This window comes from Quercus lobata, chromosome 2 (assembly GCF_001633185.2).
Source record: "Quercus lobata isolate SW786 chromosome 2, ValleyOak3.0 Primary Assembly, whole genome shotgun sequence".
Taxonomy (NCBI): domain Eukaryota; kingdom Viridiplantae; phylum Streptophyta; class Magnoliopsida; order Fagales; family Fagaceae; genus Quercus; species Quercus lobata.
In genome coordinates, this window is record NC_044905.1 from 41,998,529 (window position 1) to 42,015,619 (window position 17,091).

The window sequence follows — 17,091 nt, forward strand, 5'->3', positions numbered from 1 at the left end:
CCATTTTCAGATTTCTTTCACATCATGCATGGCTCCTCTTCGTACAACATTGTCTATTACATGTCAACCATGGCCAGCCCTTCCACTAGGCCAATTAGGCAATTGCCTAAGGCCCCCGAGTAGAAGGGGGGCCCCAAAATTTTAGAAAAGAAGGGGTAGAAGGCAAAAAAAAAAAAAGGTTTCAGATGAATAAAAAAAAAAAAATCCAGCACATCCTTTTGACCAAAAAAAAAAATTTCTATTATATCTGGTTAAACATTGGTAGCTTAAAAAAAAAATTGGTCTAAACAAAATCAATTGTCCCAAAAATAACATCATTATCCTCTAGACAAACCAAAATTCAACAAGATAAACTACAAATTCGTTCTAAGAAATTAACCACAAATCAAAACAAATAAAAAACCTCAAATCCCTAAAATTTTTACCTTTTCTCTTTCTCATTCTTGCTCAGCTTCTTTCTCTCAGCTCTTGCTCTCTGCCTCTCTCATTCTTTCTCTCCACTGTTGCTGGCTGCCAACTGTCTTTTTTTTCTTTTTCTTTTTTCACTACTGTGTTTTGATTCTATAGATGGATGAGTTTTGACTTTTGAGGCATAAGGCTTGGCTTTCTCTACTTTTTATTTGTTAAGACTGAGCCTGTTTATATTGAGTTATGGCTGGATGTTTGGGCCTTCAAGGTTTTTTTTTTTTTAGGTCTAATAGGATTTGTTTTGTGCTTTTTGTGGGTGGGTCTTATTAATAAGACTTGTGTGGCCATCTTGGCATCTTCTTGGCTGGGCTGGGCTTGTTCTTTTGTTATGGTTGTACTTAAATTTTTTTTTCTTTAATTTTAATCTTGTGTTTCTATATATATATTTTAGTTATTGGTAATATAATGAATAAATCTTTATTTATGCAGGTTGAGATTGCTAAAAACCTATTATTGTTCAGTAAAACTACAACAATACTTTTTATATAAATCAGATTCTATTTCTCATTTGCTCTACACTTGAAAGTTATTTTTTATTTTAGTCTTTATAAATATATTGTTTGATTAGAAATTTCTACTAGAAAATATGCATCTAGATATGAAAAACTTAAAAAAGAAAAAAAGAAGAAAAACTAATTGAGTCTCAAAAAGGATCAATGGATAAATTTGTTATAGTAATAAACAAAATATAACACAAAATTTAGATGAAAATATCACAAATGAGGAAGAAATTCACCAAAAATAGATTTTAAATGAAATATATTATAATATAAAAATATTAAATAAATATTAATTTAATTAATACATAAGTATAAAAAAGACCCATTTTAGTTCTTGCCTTAGGCCCCAAAATGTCTAGAACCGACCCTGATGCCAACTCTAGTTTTATTTAAACAAACTCCACCAATAGATCAGTTCTACATCTCCCAGTCACTTTTATATAAATTCAAATTTATGTTTCCAATTGTAACCTTAAGAAATTTATTTGGACAATCTTAGATGACTTCTTTTTTATGAGGAATCTTAGAGGAATTTTATTAATTTATTTGAGAATCAGAATCTTAGAGGACTTTCAGACATTCATCATTTATGAATGGTTGCCTTTTAGAGGAGTTTGGCTATTGATTGAAGATATTGCCCCTAACAACTTAAAATCTCAGCCATTTATGGTAATTGCATTAGGGGCAATATCTTCAATCAAAAGCCAAACTCCTATAAAAGGCAACCATTCATGAATGATGAATGTCTAAAAGTCCTCTAAGATTAAGATTCTCACCAAAAAAAAAAAAAATTTAAATCTCAACTGTAAGGACGCGATTTGCGGCGGACCGTAACAGTGTCGGGTTCGCACGTAAAAAGGCCCCTAACAATATCATTTGTAGAGCGTGGGTTTGGAAGGCTAGGCCTTGATCGACAGGCGGTGGGTTTTTCGTGGTGTTCGTACAAGTTTCGGTTTTCCTTCACCCCTGGAGTCTTTCTCCTGGAGGTGGGCTGGGAGGCTCTGGTTTTTGGCCATTTTTCCCAACCCCCCTTTTTAGGTTACTTCTTTTTCCTTTTATATTCGCCTGCGTTCATTGTCCTTCGTCCACGTATAGGGTCAACCTTTCCAAAATTGATACTTGTCCCATCAGCCCATATTCAAAGTCGTTGGGGGTGGTTGTAAAAGCCAAAAACTGCGGCTTTGTCAGGTTCAGAGCATTGAATGGCAGTAAGAGCAGCTTTCCCTGGATATTTTAGATCTTTCGTCCTGGTTTCGGTCCTATACCGTTTTTACCCTTCCTTCAGGGGGGACTTTGGGTCTGCCGAGGACTGAGCCGTCCTCGGCGATATCCACAGGCTATTTTGTCGAGTTTGGGCCATAGCCCTCCTCGGCTTGGGCCTTCGGATTTTCCCAGGTAGATGGGCCTGGCCCGTAAATCATTTGGGCCCCACATCAACCATTAAAATAAATAAAAGAAATGAGAGAAAAAATGAAAGTAAAAGATAAGAATAGTTAAAACTTAAAATATGTTGTGAGAGGGAGATGAGTTAATTGCAATTGCACCAGATGTCAATCCTGCCACTAGAGAGTTAGGTTTTGACAAAAGAAATTACCACAGGGACTTTGGCTTTTTTGACCGATCGAAGAGAAAACCACGAGGGACTTGGGTTTTTCCATTTTTTACTGAAGAAAAATTACTTTTGGAGATATTACTACTGGGGAGTGGGGACTTGTGTTTTGACCAGATTACCACTGACTCTAAGGATTTGAAGAAATTATAAGGTCCTCATGGTGGACAAGTGACGTGGTCCACCATTCCACTAAAATACTCTCACCTGTTTAAAATTGCTGAGTTAGGAATTTTTTTTAAACAGAAATTGATTACTGACTCAGCAATTTTAAACAAGTGAGAGTCTTTTAGTGAAATGGTGAATAAATGACGTGGTCCACCATGAGGACTGTATAATTTCTCGAGGACTTAGGTTTTGACTGAAGAAAATAATACAGGGAAAATGTTCATTTCTAGGAAGTTTCCATTGAAATTTGATCTATATTCCAAAGGGGATGTGATTTTTGTCCCGAAAGTGACCATCCTACCCTCAGGAGTTCAAATCGCCTCCTAGCCTTGAGTAAAATTATTGATTCACTAATTTCATGAAATGACCATTATATCCTTGGTCTTTGATTTTTATAAATTTCAAAATGAGGTGACTACACAGATCACTTTAAATTTTCTTCCTTTTTTGATGAACAAAAAAATGGGTAAAGAAGAGCGATCTAAGTTAGTGTTTTCCATCTGGGCGTGACCATAGTGACATTCTACCCATTAGGCCTGAGCCAGCAAGAGTAAGGGATTCGGATAAGCTATAGCTGTGTACCCAGCCTTATCAAGGATGCTAATGAGCATGAGCCGAGAGTATAGAGTAATTTTCCAGGCGCTTCCCATTGTTTATAAAAACGACAAGATAATAAAATTACAAAGTTTAACTATAAAATTAATTGTAGCTTAACGTTATAACCTTACTCAATATTTTTTTATTGGAAGTAAATTTTAACAAATTCATCATCAGATTACATTTTCTTCTTTTATCCTCCATACTTATAAAACTTCTAGAAAATTAAAGATCAATAACTATTTATCAATAAATTATTTAAATTGCAACTTTTTGTAGTTTAAAATTATGCATAAAATATAATCTTATAGATTATGAAACAAATAATATTCAATTGACACAAAATTTAACATATGTATTAAGAGCATAAAAAACATGCAATCCAACAATTAAATTTTCGAAATATGTAGTAATATTAATGATATTGAGTAAGGTTATAGCCTTAGGCTGCAACCAACTTTGTAGCTAAATTTTTTCCATAATAAAATAAGGTGGCTGATGCCTTGTCACACTACACTAAGATAATAGATGAACTACATTTGTTGGAGAATTCTTAATGGAAGGAACAACGGTCAACTAAATTACCACATAAGTTGAATCAGGGGAAGTTGCAACCTATCATATCTCACTCCAAATTGGAATTATAAATTATTGGATAGATAAAATTAAATCAAAGGGTTCGAGTTACAGGGTTAGCAGCATGTTGTAATTATCTCTCAAGGAAAAAAAAAAAAAAAAAAGGTAAGGCAATAGCCAACAAGTATAAGATTTAATTCAAAGACTAATAGAAAGGTAAAAAAGTGGGTCCATGAATGGTGTTAGATGGCATCATGAAGCACAAATGTTGGATATACTTATTTGTAAAAAAAAACCCTTATCCCTTTTTTTTGGGATAAGTAAATGAGTATTTATTAATAAAAGATGGGAAAATTACACTTTACCACCCTAAACTATGCCCCAAATTACACTTTGTACCCTAAGCTATTTGAATGTACAGTTTGCCCCCTCACATTAATTTTATTGTTAAGTTAGACAAAAATATAAAGCACGTGATGTCGTGACCTGCACAAGTGTATTGCTTAAGTAAGGATAGACTTATAGTAGGGTAGGGGGGGCCATTGCCCCCCCCCCCCCCCAAAAAAAAAAAAAAAAAAAAAAAGCTAGTATATATGTGTTGAAATTTTAAATTTTGGTCCTAATAGCCCCCCAATTAAAATCAAAAAAAAAAAAAACAAAACAAAACAAAACTAGCATACGTACATATGTAATCTGAAAAATTAAGATTTGCCCTTAAATATATATATATATATATATATATATATATATATATATTTTTGGATCTCCTCTGAAATATTTAGATATTGGCCCACAAGAAAAATAAATAAATATGGACTGAAAGTATAACATTAATAACTGACAAACTCTCATAAAAAAAAAAATAATAATAATAACCGACAAACTAAAATTAACTATAAAAGAAAAAATAAATATGGACTGAAAACCTAAATTACAATTCCCAAATTTTTACCCTGACCTCACTCTTCCTCCACTCAACCTCATCAACTCCTCCATCGCTGCTAGCCTACTGCTGCTGCTGCTCCTCCTCAGATCATTGATCACAATCACACACGAGTTTGGTAAATCTGAGAAATTTCTCCTTTCTCAAGTTCATATTTGTGTTTTTTTGTGTTTGCTATATTGTTCTACCTTTGGCCCTCTGCCCTTTGTGTTTTTTATGAACTGTGGTGTGTTGTGTTTGTGAGTTGTGACTTTTTATGGACTGGTGTGTTGTGTGGACCGTAGACTAGTTTGTGGCTTTGTATTGATTACTGTGTAATTATGGCTTTTTGTGTGGACTGGTCACCTATGTTTGTAACATTTTTTTTTCTTTGTTTTGGTTTTATCTATAAAGACATAAAGTGGGACCACTAGGATAGTAGGACGTGAGTACTGAACTGTGATTGTAAATTTGTGAGACTAGTCTTTGGTAGTGACAGTTTTGTGAGTACTGTGATTGTGAATTTGTGAGGCTAGTCTTTGGTAAGTGACTTTTTTGTTATACTTTGTCGACATTTTTATAATTTCAAATGTTTAAGAAACACTTATTTTATATGTAGTATTTTGTTGAATATGAAATAAATGTTAATTTTTATTTTTATTAAAAAAAAAGTTTTAATATTTGGCCCCCCTCAAGTTCAAATCCTAGTTCTGTCCCTGTGCTTAAGTGTCACAAACTTAAAAGGCCAAAACCCCCTTCTTCCCAATCAAGTAAAATTTTTTTTTTTTTTTCAGTTCTCTCTCATGTGTATCAGCCCCTCTCCCAAAATCAAAATCCTTTGCAACTCTAAATCCCCAAATCAAAATCATATTCGGTAGTTTTGAGTGTGTATACGTTGCTATGAGTTTGTCATAGTTTGGTCATAGTCCTCATGGTGGTGTTGTGAACGATACTAGTGAAGAGAATTGATGAGGCCAACAAAAGGACGTGAGAAGTAGACCTGCTCTAAAATACAGAAAGGAAAAAAAAAAATAGCACAATGAGCCACGCTAGTGGCAATCAAATAAAGAAATTAACACTGTTTTTGTGATGAGAAGGGGCTTTGGGTTAAGGAATTTGGATGAGCCATACTAGTAGTAGTGGTAATCAAATAAAAAAGGAAAAAAAAAAATCAATTAACACAGTGGTGGAGCAATGGTGTGCCAGGGAGCTGATACGCAGCACGAGAGAGAGAGAGAGAGCTGGGAAAAAAAAGTTTTTTCTTTTTAATTAATTGGAGGGGTTTTTGTTTTTTAAGTTTGTGCTACTTAAGCAATACACATATACAAGTCACATGTTTTATATTTTCGTCTAATTTAACAGTAAAACTAACATCATGGTGCAAAGTGTAACAATGGTCATAGTTTAAGCCTTAAGGTGCAAACTGTGCATCCGAATAATTTAGGGTGCGAAGCATAATCTATAGCATAGTTTAAGGTAGTAAAATGTAATTTGCCCCTAAAAGATCACTTCATGTTCATGATTGAATTCAAAGAAGTCAATCACAATTAAAAAAAAGAATTCAAAGAAGTCAAAAGAATTACAACAAATTATGTACAAATGAATAAATATTCTAAATTAGTTTAATATGTTTAATGCATTTAGAAAATGATTGAGTTATGATTTATCCAATCCAGAAATAAATAAATAATAGATTTATTATGCAACTTCAACACAAAAAATGGATTTTTTTTTGGGTGGGGGGGGGAGGGGGGCGGAAGAGGTGGGCTTTTTGAAAATATCTCTCCCCCTCCAATATTTTCTATAAAAAATAAATAAATAAATAAAAAACCTAAATTTATATACAAAATTTAGCTAATGGGCCAATGGGCCATTAGATTTTAAGGAAATAACTTATATTTTTGTAAATGATTAATGCATAATTTTTTTTTCTCTCTTATTGCTCTTATATCATTTATAGTTCAAATTTTTTTTTTTTTTTTTTAATTATTATATATATGAGTCCCATGTCCATGTTCATGCTTTTAATGGGGATATTGAAAACTCGAATCCAAAATGGAGAATATTGGAATGTAACATTATCAGGGCTGAGGTCTTCACTAAAACGATTCATCAAAATAAGTTTTTTTGTCAAAGTTCAAGGACTTTTATCCAAGATTTCTCTCAAGTTCTCCTCTTTACCAAAGATAGCCAAAAATAAATGATACCAACTTCTCTGATGACTACACTATGAGAGCAACACAAAAGATGATGAATGGTGGATTTGAAAGCTTCTTTGTTAAAATTCTTGTTGGTCTACATTTTGAACAAAATACTAAATTGTGCATGTTGTTTAATTTAGAGAGAGCCACTTCATGTGATGTGAATATCATCACACCTTTTTCTTCGTCAGAAATGCAAAATCGTTTCCAAAGTTCTTCAATAGATGCATCGATCTTGACGGGTATAAAGTGTTATTAAAACTAAAAGACAGAAGATTTTTTTTTTTTTTGAGAAGGTAAAAGACAGAAGATGAATGTAAAGGAATGGATAGACGGGAGGAAAAGACAAATATGGGAAGAAGTTAAAACAGGGAAAAATGAAAGGAAATGAACAAAATCCCTATCACAATCTGAAAAATTCAAATCAAAGAGGTTAGAATCTTATGAATGAATGCGAGTTGATAGTTTCTACTTTCCAAGACCTCTAGGAACTAGGGGGGATAGAAGTTAGAAGAATCCTTCTTTTATAAATTGAGTTATTCTTTGAATCTTAAATTTTGATATATTTAACTTGGCTCGTTGAAAAAAACTTTAGGCTCCACCACTACATCAATGTGTCTTCACTTTTACATTTTAAAATGTATCTAAACCATTGTTTCTAAGATACTAGAAAGTATGCGTAATTATTCAATATTCCAGTATTAATCCTTCCTCCACTCACATAATAATAAGTCTTACTAATTTTATTCATGCATAGAGCTCGTTATTCATGCATGATAAGGGAGTATTGTGCATAAAATAAAATAAAATAAAAACAAAGAAGTAGGACATTCCTAAGCTTATATCATTTTTCTCTAGGTAGAAAATTGAGACTTTTAAATAAAACACAAGTTACAAAAAATCTTACTCTTTAAAGTGACATCATTTAGTATATTTTCTGTGGGAAGTGGACCAAAATCTACTCCAGAGACCTTAGGCCAAAGAAGAAGTCCCGAGAAACTCCATCCGTTGAATGGGCTCGGCCCAAGGGCCGACAAGGGATGAACAAGCCTCCCATTGAGAAAGGATATGTGGGCCCATTATTGAGGTAATCCATGAAACCCATCTTCCTGAGGAAACATAGCCCAACAAAGAAGCGGTCATTTTCTTGGCCAAGGACACCCTATTTCACCTACTTTCCCGAGGAACACGTCGAAGAGAACGCAGAGCCCAATGTAATAGTCACCTTTGCATTTAAGGCTTTTCTCACCCAATGTCAACCATGTTGAATGCTGGATGACTGACTTGAACAGTGAAAACAGCTCCAAAAGTCTATGTTCATGATCAAGAAATGGCAGGAGAAGGTGCTGATGAGACAAGTATCCCCCTAAATCCAGCTAAGAACAGGACAGCTGGAAGAGGAGGAGGATGGCTATAAAAGGAGGAGGAGGGCAACAAGAAAGGGGATCTAGAAAAAACCTAAGGAAGAACAAAAGAGAGAAAGTGAGAAAAGTCTTTACCTATATTTACCCTTTGAAACCCCTATTTGTACCTTGGGAATACGATTTCTCTGCATATAAAGCCTTGATTCAGTTATATTTGCCTCCAATCATCTTTTTTAACTTCCATTATGGCCCTTATTTGTACCTTGGGAATACGATTTCTATGCATATAAAGCCTTCATTCAATTATATTTGCCTCCAATCATCTTTTTGATCTTCCCATTATGGATTTCCATCTCCCATTTTTAAGAAATTAGTTGTGTAGATCTTGAATACCAGGCTAGTTCTTTAGCTTTGTGTTTTTGAACCCTACATTTTCTTTTTTTCTTTTTTAAATGGTATGGATTTTTAGAATTATCTTTGTAATTTAAACTAAGATAAAAACAAACAAAAATAAGGTATTTGAATTTTCAAATATCATATTTTAAAAATCTAAAAATAAAATGGACGAATGACATGAAAGGGAAAAAAAAAAAAAAGTTGTCATGACTCACTAGTGGTAGGTTCCAAACTAGAACTTTTAATTAGCTCAATTGATAAAATTTTTTGTTATTAAATAATAGATTTGGAATTCAAATTGTATTGATACCGAAAATTAATTGGTATCTTGGCCTGATAATAAAAAATAATTATCATGAAACGGATTCATAAGTATTAAAAAATAAAAATAAAAAGGTCACTACTCCTCACTAGTGTCCACTACTGCCGACCACCTAATGCATTAATAATGATAATATATCGCCTAATTGAAATGGAAAACGTCTCCCGTTAAGAAAAGGAGGCACGACCACGTCCCAAAAGCGACTCGCAAATTGTAATTGCATTATTCGACTTTGAGAAAATAGAGTTCTAATTTTGCCACATATCACTGAATTGTATAAAACTTTAACTTTGGTGAAATTAGATTCTACTTTGAACTCAAATTTGACAAAATTGAGTTTCAAACAAATGCTACATAACTAAATAAGTTGTGATATAAGTTTTTTAACAAAATAATTTTCAAAAACTGAATATTTAGCACCAAAAAAAAAAAAAAACTCAATTTCACGTTAATAAACTAATAAATAAGTTTTTTAAAGGATGAATTTGTAAAATGTATACTGGAAAATTTTGTAAAAGGTATTAAAGAAAAATCCCTATGGATTCATTATTGGGGGACACAATAATCTTAAGCTTTTACTGACCTTTTGTTAGATTATTCCACCAAACACGTGGAAACCCCACGAGTCAATAGGATGACGCCACAATAATTTACAGTAACTTTGTTAGATTCGTATACTTTGAAATGAATAGGAGGGATTCATGTCCGGCCATATATGCCTTGCGATATAATTAAATACACTATCTTTGTTACACTTTTCTCTTCCTTTTTTTTATATATGTTAAAAATATTTAATAGTTTCAAACAAAAAATTAAATACACAATTATAAGTTTTTATTTATTTATTACTTTTTCCAAAAATTTTATAGCAATTTTATTTAGATTCGCAGACTTTGAAATGAATCGCAGGGCTTAATGTCCCACCACGCTTGGCTTAGAGCACTCTCAAAACGCGTGCCAAATGTCAAATATATATATATATTTTTTTTTTGAGAAAAAATGCCAAATATTTGACACACCGAACCCACAAAAATAAAGAGAGATTTTAAATATTAGTATAATATTTGGCGCACATAAACAATATAAATACACAATTCCAAAGTAGTTATGTTGCAGCAGGCAAGAAAGAAGAGAAAGAGAGAGAGAAAATTAAGGAATTTTCTTAATAGTTGAATTTGAAAGAACTACCGAAATCGGTATGCAGGGGCAGGGGCAGGGGCAGGGAGGCTCAAAAACTTCAGTCCTCAATTGTATTGATCTCTCCACTCCCGACCTTCACCAATCTGTTTCATTACTTAAACAGGTACTGTTCAATTTCATACCCATACACATACCCATACCATAAACAGTTACTATTACTATTACTTTTATTTTAAAGCATTTTTGTTTGTGTTAATTTATTGGCCAAGAAGGCCTGTCTGGATTCGGGATTTTTCTACGTCGTAAACCACGGGATAAGCCAGGAGTTCATGGACGAGGTTTTTGCACAGAGCAAAAGGATGTTCCAACAACCATTAAGTGAGAAAATGAAGCTTTTAAGGAATGAGAAACATAGGGGTTACACCCCTATTCTTGACGAGCTTTTGGACCCTGAAAACCAACTTAAAGGTTTGTTTTTTCCTGCCAAGTTTCAATATTTTATTTTATTTTATTTTTTTCTCCAACTGGGTTTATCTATAATTTTTGTTTGTATTGTAAAATCAGGAGATTATAAGGAAGGATATTATATTGGAGTGGAAGTAGCTGAAGGTGACCCAGAAGCAGAAAAACCATTTTATGGTCCAAATGTTTGGCCTGAGCCAGGTAACTATTGGACCCTGAAAACCAAGTTCAAGCTTTTTTGTGATTGGTGCTGTCTCTCTCTCTCTCTACCATATGGTTCTATAGGCAGTTAAACCAGGTCAATATATATATATATATTTTGTTTTGTTCCGGAAAGTATGTTATTGAATGTTGAACTTGTTGCTGTCTTTAGAACTACTTCCTGGATGGAGAGAGACAATGGAGAATTATCATCGAGAGGCTTTGTAAGTTTTATCAAACGTATAGTTTGTACAATGGAACTATTAGCAAGGTCTTGTATGCACACACATGCACATGCAGGGAGGATATGTAATTGGCAGTTTCTTAAGGAGTCTCTTCATGTAATTTTGGTTAACTGTATAAATTTGTGTGTTTAAACTTTGTTATTCCATCAGTTGTCATAATTGTTCCCATGAATCAATTTTCTGTATAATGAATTCAAATAGGGTAAATTACCAACTATCTATTCCCTTTGTGCATTCAGAGAGGTGGCAAGGGCAGTTGCTAGGATAATAGCTCTTGCACTTGATCTGAAGGTTGATTTCTTTGACCAGCCAGAAATGCTTGGCGAGCCTATTGCAATCTTGCGCTTACTACGCTACGAAGGTTGAAATTACATTTTTTGTTCTTGGAACATTTTGAATTTTTTGGCCTTGTTGTATCGTTAGTAATACAGGGACGGGTTTTTTTAGGTGGAATTTCAGATCCATCAAAGGGGATATTTGGAGCTGGAGCTCATTCTGACTATGGTTTGATTACCCTCTTGGCAACAGATGGCATCCCAGGTCTCCAAGTAAGAAGACTGCTGTAATAATGAACATTTTGTTTTGGGTGAAGTAAAACCCAAATGACTGTAATCTGATTAGTTGTTGCAATTTTGTTAATTACTCGCAGATATGCAAGGATAGGGATGCTAAGCCTCAGATATGGGAAGATGTACCACCACTAAAAGGGTGAGTCAATTTAACATTTATGGAAATAGATCATGTCTCAACATATGTTGTAACATTTTTTTGGTATACATTATCTCACATTGTGTAGTAGCCTATTTTCTTTTGCATTTGTGATTATTTCTGTTGAGTTTTTATTCTGGATTCTATGAATTCATACTTCCGGATCAAACTTGGTTTTGAGCTCTTTGCAACTTAATTAGATACTATGAAGCACGGGTGCGTTTCGGGACTCGGGTGCGGGTGCGGGTGCGGGTGCGGGACTCGGCAATTTTTGAAAAAATAGGGTGCGGGTGCGGCGGGACTCGGCGATTAAAAAATTATTAAAAATATTTTTATTTATATTTTCTATATATTTTTACTATTAAAATATTCTTAAAAAACACATTAATATACTTGATTCACAAAACAAAGAAAGAATAAGGCAAGAAACGCATCTGAGGCCAGAATTTCGGCCTCTCCGACGATTTTCACGGCCTATTTCGGCCTGTTTCGGCCGTATCGGTCGCCGGCCGATATGGCCGATACGGCCGATACGGACCGAGTCGGCCCGATTTCGGCCGCGTCGGCGCCGATTTTGGCCGCGTCGGCCCGCGTCGGCCCGAGTCGGGATCCGCCACGTGGCGCGACGCGGCACGACGCGGGACGGACACGCGGTCTGCGGCGTCCCTCCCGCGTCGCCGCGTCCCGCCGCGTCGGACGCGGGTGCGCCGGCCTGGGAGCCGCATCCGTGCATCCTTGATTAGATACTATAGCATTTAATAGGAGTCCCATCAATTTTTTTTTTCTTTTTTTGATAAGCGGAAGTCCCTTTATAAATAGATCTTAATGTAAAGCATGCAATTCAATCAATGAACTTACTATGTCTAGTATGTTATTGACTCCAGCATCATAATATTTTTGTTCCAGCCTTCCAGGTTACATTACTGTTATTGATAACATGCCAGTATGCCACCATTTAGCTCTTTATTGTTTTGCTGCAATGTCTATTAGCATGCAGTAAAGATCTTTCAATATGCTTTGTGTGAAGAATTACATGCTTGCATGATAAAATGTTAAAATGTAATAGAAAGCATTCTGTTTAGTTTGGGATGGTGATATTATTTTTTACGGTTTATCTTTGACAGAGCGTTTATTGTGAATCTTGGTGACATGCTGGAGCGCTGGAGCAACTGTGTTTTCAAGTAATGTACATCTCTTAGTTGTAGCAATGCTCCAAATTTCACTTTGTCCTGTATAAGAGATAATTTTGTTATTAAACAAGCTTTGTAATACGTTTCGCTCCCCAGAGCTTTTCATCCTTAATTGCATTTGGTATTTAGTTGTTATAGTTGACTGTTCTAAATTGTGTTGGCCTGGTCACTTGGTGGCTATCATGTAAATGATCTTGTAGAGAATCATTTTTTATCTTCTAATTGTAACATTTCTTTCCTCTAATAAACTTGTCAGTTGTGATTGAGAATATGTGAACTTAATTGAAAGGGTTAAACCAGGGTAATATTTGGATTTGATTTTTTATTTGAGGTCTAGGCTGTTTATATTGCACACTTTGTCAATATTGCTATTTGCCATCCAGATTGTCTTGAAGAATTCAAGTTGTAGATTTAGCCGTTTTGGAGTCATTATACATTCTGAATCCCCAATGAAAATGTATGAAAAATTATTCAATCATGTATGAGCTAGTATTGCACTAATGAACTTTAAACTACTGAACTTTTCCGTAGTGCTAGTAGTGGTAATTATACTAATTTTAATGAGCTGTTAACTGTTAGTGTTGTCCCAGTTTTACTGGTAATCTAGCTCCAGGTTGAAGTCCACAGGGCCTAGATTTCCCCAATACATCATTTCCAAGACAATATTCATGAACATATTCTTGCAACTGCTGATCTGTTTGTTTTACTTTTTTTTATAAAAGTTTGTTGTTGAGCATTCTCTGGGATGAAAACTCTCTTTTCATTGCCAACTTTTCTGAAAATCTTCTTCTTTACTCTTGTTTGATTGACATTTTGCTTTACATGTGTACTCAGGTCCACATTGCACAGAGTTTTGGTGAATGGTCAAGAGAGATATTCAGTAAGGCCCCTGTTTTATTTATCCCCTTTCTTTTTGAGTGAAAATTGTTGCAAGACCCTTATAAGCTTTTGATGATCCGTGTTTATAGTGTCAGTTTCTGCAATATCATCATATAAAGGGCCAACATTATTTTCTATCTGTTTTCTCTTTTATTTATTACTTGCAGCTGGAATGTTTTTTTGCAGGGTGCTGAATTGTGTTACAAATGGCCATTTACAGTTTCGCCATTTGAAAATTTAGCTACTTGGACCTACTTTTTAATATTTTCCCCTATTAGTGGCAGAATCAGTTGTGGTAGTTTTAACTGTGTTACAAATTGCCACGTAGAGTATTACTGTTTGAATCTTTAGCTACTTGGATCTACCTCTTACAATTGTCCCTATTAGTGGTAGAATCAGTTGTGGTAGTTTTATTGTGGCCATCAGGTTGATCTAAGATAAATTATTCTCCTGAAACCTTGGTATTTTATTGAGCCAATTTGACTTCATTTTCATTATCAATATTTGTAGTGCACTGATTCTCTTGCCCCACTAACTTGCTCATTGTGTGTGAAATCTGATCTATTGTGTTAGTTATATTAAGTGACTTGCTCATTTTGTGTGAAGCTTTATCTATTATGGTAGTTATTTTAGTGTTAGCCTTGTTGAAGTCCTTACAATTATTGGGGGTATTTTCAGTATTTGAGAATACATTAAAAGCCTTATGTGTCCTATGATAATTTTACACACGAGTTATAGAATTAATGTTTTGAAAATTTCTCTGTTGGATTACATGTTCTCTATGTTTTTAGGGTCTGTTTAGATACCGCTTATTGCTGAAAACACTGTAACAAAATAATTTTTAAATATGTGAATAGTGTCATGGAACCTAGTTTTAAAGCAAAATTAGCGTTTTTCTGTACTTGCGGGTCCCGTGAACAGTGCACAGGATCCAGGGAAAAAATGCCAAACACAGACGTGGATTGTCTTCAATGCAATCCAAACTCAGCTTTAATATGCATGTCAAATTTATGCTAATTGGATGTTATTTACTATTCAATTTATAAACTCTTCTTTTGGACCATAATTATAAAACACAATAACTTGAAATTTAAAATATTTATATATAGCCTGGTGATAACCGAATGGATGGTTTATATACTTATGATCCTTGTAACTTCTTTTGTAAGACATCATAATAAAAAAATAAAAACTAAAACTGCAACAACCATGTGGACGTCAGATATTCTAACATGTGAGAAACTTTGGATAAGCTTACAGTTGCTATTTTGGTTAAATATCCTGCTAGAATAGCAACTTATCAAGAACTTGGATATTCTAAGTAAGACCTAAGATATAACTCATCAGACCACTTTTTTATTCCTAACACAACCCGAAAACCTTCTCTTTGACAATTCTAAACCCAAAATCCACATCTTCCTATCCCTAAACGCAACCACACGTAGACATATTCATGTAGACCTAATTTTGGGTAAGTGACATAAATCTTGTGTTCTTATATGTTCGTGCTTTAATCTTTCTTGTTTCTATTATGTTATTTGTAGCTCACAAATCATGGATTAGATTTCTCCTCCCCTAGCAATTGCAAGTGCAAATAAAAAGACAAACAAATCTTTTAGCTTCTTTCTATTTTGAAGACCATTTGAAATGTCTTTGGTGGCTTAGAATGGAGTTGTACAGTAAATGAAATTTGTTAGCTGAGTGAGGAACTTTAATTTGGATCCTATTCTTGTTTAATTTGCATGATGTTTAAAGGATTGTACTAATGCATAGGGCTTTCATTGATGCTCCCGTTTTTGCGGAGTCTAGGACGGGGTTGGCAAGTAGCCTTCCCCCTAATTTTTCATGACAACTACATTTTGTATATTTGGTGTAATTCATTTAGTGTTTTTATTTTAATTTTGCTTAATTTACAAAACATTTTGTCTATTACTTTCATGTACAAATTTTGAAATTTATAATGGTTCATGAATATCTTATTTCCTTTTCCCTGTGGCAGATGGCATATTTCGTTGAACCTAGTCATGATTGTCTTGTTGAGTGCTTGCCAACCTGCAAGTCAGAAAATAATCCTCCCAAGTAAGTTAATGCCTTACACATTCACTATTTTTCAAGGATATTGAAGATCTAAATCACCCTAAATGTATTTGGATAATTAGGTGGCAGTCATAAAAGTAGTCATGTGCATGAACTTGGAAATATTAAACAGTGCGTTTCAAACTCTAACTTTTCTATTTCTATGCATTTCTCTGTTTTTCCAGGTTTCAGCCAATCTTATGTCAGACTTACTTGAGCCAACGGTATAATGATACTCATACTGATCGGAGCGTATACAAAAAACCTCAAACTTAAATTTTGCCACAAAATATGTTTTGAAGGCGTAAGAGTATAGGCCTGTGATTTCTTCTTAAAGCATTTGTCTCCTTTGTGTTGTATATATGGTTATTCTCATCATTTGCATGAGTCTCCAATAAGTATAAGAAAGCGAGTGAAATAAGAAGCAAGAGTGGTGTGTGGTGTGTCTAGCAAAATGTAATGTTATAAGTATCAATAAAACTTCTCTTTTATTGAGAATTCACGTGTATTCTACTTGAGTGTGGTGAGACTTGTTACCAAGTGTTTGATAAGATTCTTTCTAAATGTTAGAATTATTATTATGGAAAAATTTCCAAAGCAAGAAAACACAACAGGAGATCTAGCCTCCCTAAGTACCCAGTAAAAAGTTCTATCAAACCAAGTATAACCAGTTAGCAACATATTATAGATATTGTTGGACTTGGTTTCTACATATTTATATTTCTCTAAGCAATTCACATGGGTTGGGAAGATTTTATCAGTCATTGTTACTTTATGATGGAATAGTAATGTATACCTAACAGCAGTGAACACCCAAACTCAAAAATCAGAAAATACTCATTTCTCCAAACCCAAATCAAAACACAATCCCACAATACCAATCAAAACACAACCCCACGGTACTGGAGTGCGGACCATTTTTGAGGATTTTGATCTCAGCACTAGAGCAACGGCGAGCAGCAATGATTGTTGTGGTGTTGGGGCTCTGAGATTGGGTTTGTTTTTGGCCAACTCTTTTCTTTCTCTAGTGATGGAACTCGAGCCTTAGAAGCTCAAGTTTGATAAGC

At 34.2% G+C, this 17,091-nt stretch overlaps 1 protein-coding gene across 4 annotated transcripts; it reads left to right on the top strand.

The window, feature by feature from the left end:
- Nucleotides 1-10,177: 10,177 nt before the first annotated feature.
- Nucleotides 10,178-16,613, top strand: LOC115975642 (2-oxoglutarate-Fe(II) type oxidoreductase hxnY-like). 4 transcript variants are annotated; one of them, XM_031096510.1, is made up of 11 exons: nt 10,181-10,426; nt 10,533-10,731; nt 10,828-10,926; nt 11,099-11,150; nt 11,411-11,532; nt 11,619-11,719; nt 11,821-11,879; nt 13,004-13,060; nt 13,904-13,949; nt 15,948-16,027; nt 16,210-16,575. In XM_031096510.1, the coding sequence occupies exons 1-11, from the start codon at nt 10,322-10,324 to the stop codon at nt 16,298-16,300; spliced, it is 1,011 nt and encodes a 336-aa protein (XP_030952370.1). In that variant the 5' UTR covers nt 10,181-10,321; the 3' UTR covers nt 16,301-16,575. The 4 variants fall into 4 exon arrangements, with proteins under 4 accessions (XP_030952368.1, XP_030952370.1, XP_030952371.1 ...); XM_031096511.1 differs by having other exon boundaries at nt 10,184-10,426; nt 10,536-10,731; nt 16,210-16,613; XM_031096508.1 differs by having other exon boundaries at nt 10,178-10,426; nt 10,536-10,926.
- Nucleotides 16,614-17,091: the final 478 nt, after the last annotated feature.